Genomic DNA, 6,046 nt, shown 5'->3' with positions numbered 1-6,046 from the left:
CATCCACTCCTTCTTTATCATTTGCAACTCTGCTCCGACCTTCTCTGTCTTTCTAAGCATCTCCTTTGAGGTCTCCTTCTCCTGCTCTTCCTTCTCTTTTTCCTTGCTCAGTTTAAGTCTTTCTTCGGCCTCCATCACCAGGGCCTCTCTCCTCTTGACTGCCACCATATTTTTCTCCATCTCTTTCTCCATCTGTTTCTTGGCCTTGAGAAATGTCTCCTTCTCCTTCCACATCCTGAGCATTTCTTGCTCCACCTTCTGTCCGTCTCTTTGGATTTTCACGCTCTCCTTCCTCATCATATTTAACTCTGCCTCTGCCTTCTCAGCCTTTCTAAGTATCTCCTTTGAGGACTCCTTCTCTTTCTCAATCTCCATCATGAGGATCTTGATCCCACTGTCCATCTCCTCCCTCTCCCTATTGAACTCATTCCTGTCCTCCTGCAGTCTTTCTGCCTTTCTGGCCAGGATCTCCTCCTCCCTCTGCCTAACTTTTTGGTCCCTTCTCTTTTGTTTCTCATATTCCTCTATCTTTTTCTCAAACTCTGCCTTCTCTGTCTTAATCCTCAATACTCATATATATTTTCACCTCCATTGTTTTTATGCACCTACAGTAGATAGAACACAAACAAAAATGATTGAAATAATCTCCACACACCCATACTATAATGAACAGGAATGTCAGAAAGATTCCCCAAATGAGAAAGGGATAACAATCTTTGAGTTTGCCCTACTGAATCAGTCAACAAATACCAGTACACCGATTGGCAGCAAAGAAATGTTATTATCTATAATGTGCGTTAGGCTGGCGTCATAATGGGTTTGGAATGACTATCATGGTAATTCACTGCCTAACAACTCTTATCAGCGTTCGATGCAATGGTTCAAAGTGACTTGGTCCTGTCAGAGGCCTATGTTAGAGTCAGCAAAAGCTTCCAGTATGGGTTGGCTGGCTATGTTTGTTGACACGCCTTGAAATATAGCCTACAATTGTGGCCAACAGGTCAAATATCAGTGGCCATATAATGGGCACATTTTATTAACTGGAATCGGCCTGGTACAGGTAGGAGCATATAGGCTAATAAGCAGAAGACCTCGGCAAAATTAAAATAGCCCTAATTCAATTCATGCATTTAGGTCTCTCATAATAATAATAAAAAATATATTTTATTTGGAATGTGTTTTTCATTTGTAGCCGACAATTTCAAATCCTGTGCAGTTGAGTGCAATAGACACACAAACAAAAACACAAACAAAACACTAACAACAACAAGAGGACAGGACCTAAAGGAAGGCCTTTCTAAAGATGTGAGTTTTTAGGCATATAGAAATATCCAACGCTGAATTCGACTTACTGGGAATATCATCTCCTAGTGACAGATATCTCTCAGTGACATTTTTACGCGTCCCTTGTCCAAATGCTGTAAAGGTAGTCGGCCTATGCCGTCTCAAGTATTTACAAATACAAGTGTTATAAATCTATACTATATGTCAACTATACTACATCTCTGGCCTACATTAGCCTACCTCAGTCAGTAGGCTGTGTTAAGCGCCGAATCTTCCGGTTATAATCTCTTTATATCTCACTCTGGTAATACTGATTGCACAGGTTCAGGTTGCGTCTTAGCTCGTTATGCCACTAAACTAAAAGTTCAAGAACTTTGTGTATTATTGCAGAACATTCTCAATTCTGTGTACATATCAACGTCATAATGATACCAATAGCAACGCATTTTGGGTGGAATCCTAACTCCAAATCCGCGCGCGTAAATCTTGCATTCATGTCAATGGGAAATTGATTCGATTTACACGCGGATCTCGAGTTAGGATTCCACTGCAATACACATTTAAGTTTAAGTTCATTTGAATTTATAGTGCATTTTACCCACAATATACGGCTTACACAAAAGTAGCCTACAAGACAAATACAACATTTGAAAAAACATATTGCATAGAATCAAATTTGGGGATATACAGGGTTTTTTTCTTTATAAAGTACATTACAAACATAAAGTCTCATAAAGTACATTACAAATACGAAACAATTATTAGTCCTATTTTTTATTAGTAATAATAATAAGTCTTTTATATTTAATACAAAATAGATTAAATGGTGAAATTGGTGTGTATAAATATAATAAACTTGACTCATAATTCGTATAGTGCTGTTTTTGGAGTAATTACTAATTACTAGTAATTACTAGTGTGTGCGGACTGCGCTCTCTGTCCCGTCTTTCTGCTGTGGGGCAGCGGAGCACTCTGCCCCATCGTTGCGAGGGGAACAACGTGAGCGTGTTTGGCGTAAGCAGGGAAAACCTCACGCAAATTATATTGGGTATGAATTCTGCCTAGCAACAGGTGGCGAAAAACTATTAAACGCTAATGTCGTTAACGTGGTCTGACATGACAGGAAATAATCACAAAGCAATTCAGTTCATCTACTGTACGTCTATCGCTAATGCTAGCTAGCTAAAGTTTTCACAATGAATCGTGTAGATTATTTGTTGACCATGCGGTTCAGTACATTGCCTTTGGAAGAGAAGTTGGAGATAAACGTTTAGGGCCAACAGGAATGGTTTGACAAAAAGAGATGGCTAACCGCTACCGCCTCGAAACATGCGCTGTTCTGTTTCCCATGTATGATTTTTGGTGGAGACTATTTGGGCATCGGCTGGATTCAAAGACATTATACATCTGTCAGAACAGAACAGACACCAGCGACTGAACGGCCTTGACATGCTTTCCATTGAAAATGCATTGATCCAGGGACAGATGGATTTCAACAGTAAAGTCATCGAGAGGTTTGCTGAAGCAACGAACCGCCGCGCTACTTTCCTATTCAAGTGAGCGGGTCTGTTTGGACATGTATGACAAATGGACAATGCGCCGTTCACTGTAGACTATATTGCTTTTGTTTTGTAGTCATTTTAAACGTTATACTACCTGTGATATAAAGTGGAGGACTAAATGTTACGTATAGGCCTAATATCTAGACCGTTGATGGGCACACTTGTTACTTGTCGCTTTCAGAACCCTGGACTGGGCTCCGGCTGTATATTCATATAGTTCCGTTAATTAGCCTAGCCTACTTTCCGTGATTTAATGTGACTTTTGTAGTGTGTTATAGCCTCTGCACTGATGATATTTATTTCACATTTAAAATAATACAATTGATAAAACCTGATTAAACTTTCCTACAAGTTAACGATGTGCCGAATGCTTGTATTTTGATTAAACATGCAAGTTATTGAAGACACGTGTCTGTCTCATCTTTTTACTTTGTTGCAGTATAGGCGTTCTGTGTCTTGCTGAAGCGTATGAAGTGTATTCAGTTATGGGGTTTACTGTACATACTTTTTCTCTGCACTGTTCCTGCTGCAGAGGATGAGTAAACGATTTTCCCATGTTGTTTTTTGGTTGTGGTCTGTGTTTATACATTTAGGCTATTAGTTGTATCCTACTTTTCAGTTTTACAAGTCAAATCTTATGACAGATGAGATGGCACTTCAACCGATAAAATGCAGGTACATTTTGACTACTGCTGCACTACGATACCCATAGATAGACCCAATACATTGGTATCTGCACTACTTATACAGCTCATATACTGCTTATACTGTTCATACTGCATTCTATATTTATTCTGCTTATAATGTTACTGTTAATACATATATTGCTTATACTGCACTACTTATACTGCTCATATACTGCTTATACTGCTCATATACTGCTTATACTGCACTACTTATACTGCTCATATACTGCTTATACTGCACTACTTATACTGCTCATATATTGCTTATACTGCTCTACCTGTATATATTGTTCACATTGCACTTTTCTGCTTTTTTGCACTTCTGGTTTGACGCTAACTGCATTTCGTTATCTTTGTACTTGTACTCTGCACAATGACAATAAAGTTGAATCTAATCTAACACCTATTTATTGTCATGTTTTGATGGCATGTTGTTCATTCTCATGTTATGATTTAGTTTGTGATTATACACACGTTTTTAGCGTGATGATAGAGACCCACTACCAGACAAGTACAAAACATACACAAGTCACATGCAAATCCCTGCACTGCAGACGACAGACAACAACTGTCTCTGTACAACTAGTCCTGGACCTCCACTAATAGACAGATACAAAGAGAGCAGCATACAGTAGCAGCAGAGCCCAGAGGCGAGGCGAGGCAAGGCAAGGCAAGGCAAGTTTATTTATATAGCACATTTCATACACAGAGGCAATTCAAAGTGCTTTACGTAAAATAGATAAAAAGGAAAGAGCATGAAAATTTTTTTAGAATAAAAACGCATAAAAGACATAAAAAAAGTCACAGTGCATTTTAGGGTCACAGTGCAATTATTAGCGCCAATTTAGTTTCAATTTAAGGCAAAAGCGAAGCCCTTTTTTTTTTAAGCCCATTTTTTAAAGTAGCCAGTGTTGGGGCTGATCCTAGATCTATGTGTAACATAATAACTGAGAGACCTGCAGCAGGGCAGGTCCTCATCACTGGCTGTCTGCTTTGAGCTGGTTGTCGTTGGACTCCTGGCAGCGGAACAGGTCCATCTCAATGGGGATCTGGTGAGAGTTGACACACAGTTAAAGTATGAAGGAACGAGTAAAACAGATGTCAGCGTTACACTATGAATGTTACCTAATACAGTGTCACTGTTACGTTCGGGTAGCATTGCACTATAAATTCAAATAAACTCAAACTCCTGGACAACCTCTCTTGGGTCGACATACATTAAAATGGCCCTATGAAGTCTCGAGGGAGTTTTGCAGAAATACAAATAGCTTTTTTTTTTAAATCTCACACTTCCATCATTTAGTAGGTAGCCTATACTGAGGATGATTGGCGCCTAGTACTGAAAAATGCAATCTGGGAAATTAAATGGGGAGTACATACTCATGCAGTACGCAAGTACAGAATTGTAGTATGGGGGTTCAAACCCGGGTCTCCCATGTGGAAGACACAAACGCTACTATTAAGCCAAGAGGACATCCTCAAGGTCTGAGGGCGACACTTCAGTTTACATGTCTCAGGCAGGGCTACCTCATCACGCGAGTGTGATTCCAAAATCACCTCTGCTACATATAGAAACGCAACAAAGTCATAGGTACAAAATTATATTTACAATCATTGTATCATTATTTTGTCTCACCTCTGTCTCTTTGCAGACGGTGAAGTTGAACCTCTGTAGAATCTCCACCATCGCCAGTTTCATCAATACCAGAGCGAATCACACAGATACAGTTCCGTGGGCCCAACCCGAACAGCATGTAGGTGTATGGGTCGATGCTCTCCTTGTTCTCCTTACTGAACCTACACTCGGAGAGTTCAGAGGAGGAGGGGTTAAAGAACATATCAATTAAATCACAGTAATATGATGGTTATACATGGTTGAAGAAACCTGTTTGTGTTTGGTCGTCGCATTTAGGTTTGTTTTATGGTTGTTTGTGGAACACTGCTCTTATCGTTGCTGTTGTGATTGATATTGTGGTTGTGGTTAAGATGTGGCCCATTACCTCTCTGGTTTGAACTCCTCTGGGTTTTCCCACACATCGGGGTCACGGTGCAAGGTCCAGATGGGTATCATGACAACCATACCCTTGGGGATGGTGATGCCGCTGATCTCAACAGATTTCTTGGCGACTCTTTCAAGTCGATGGGGTACAACCTGAGAGACTCGTTGATCACGCTGTCTAGATAGTCCATCTGCATCAGAGCCTCGTACTGGATAGGAGCCTGCACAGGGATATTACACTCACATGAGCACTAGTGATTGGTCGTTCACGTAGCCGAAACCCAGAACTAACTATTTTTCGTTGCAAATCTGAAGAGCTTTTAGTTTTTTGTGTTCTTTTTTTGGGAAATGAACACAGTACTGTACTTATTCTAATCTGCATAGCCTAATTTCATGACACCCGCATACAGAACGCCATTACTTTCAATGTACGTGTGTAATAGTGTCTTGCTTTTTTGTTATACATGAATAAACAAAAAAATCGCTAAATAATGTTATCTTGATAGTTAGAAGAA

The 6,046-nt window shown here is 39.8% G+C and overlaps 1 protein-coding gene across 1 annotated transcript; it reads right to left on the bottom strand.

The window, feature by feature from the left end:
* Positions 1–4,460: 4,460 nt before the first annotated feature.
* LOC310802652 (cytochrome P450 3A27-like) lies at positions 4,461–5,717 on the bottom strand. Its single transcript, XM_083667137.1, has 3 exons — positions 5,533–5,717; positions 5,169–5,329; positions 4,461–4,581 (listed from the first exon to the last, which is right to left on the bottom strand). Exons 1-3 carry the CDS (start codon positions 5,610–5,612, stop codon positions 4,571–4,573), a joined length of 252 nt encoding a protein of 83 aa, XP_083523263.1. The 5' UTR covers positions 5,613–5,717; the 3' UTR covers positions 4,461–4,570.
* Between the last annotated feature and the right edge of the window lie 329 nt (positions 5,718–6,046).

Source organism: Argentina silus, assembly GCF_951799395.1.
Source record: "Argentina silus genome assembly, chromosome: 3".
NCBI classification, from domain to species: domain Eukaryota; kingdom Metazoa; phylum Chordata; class Actinopteri; order Argentiniformes; family Argentinidae; genus Argentina; species Argentina silus.
This window is presented reverse-complemented; position numbering and strand designations above follow the sequence as displayed.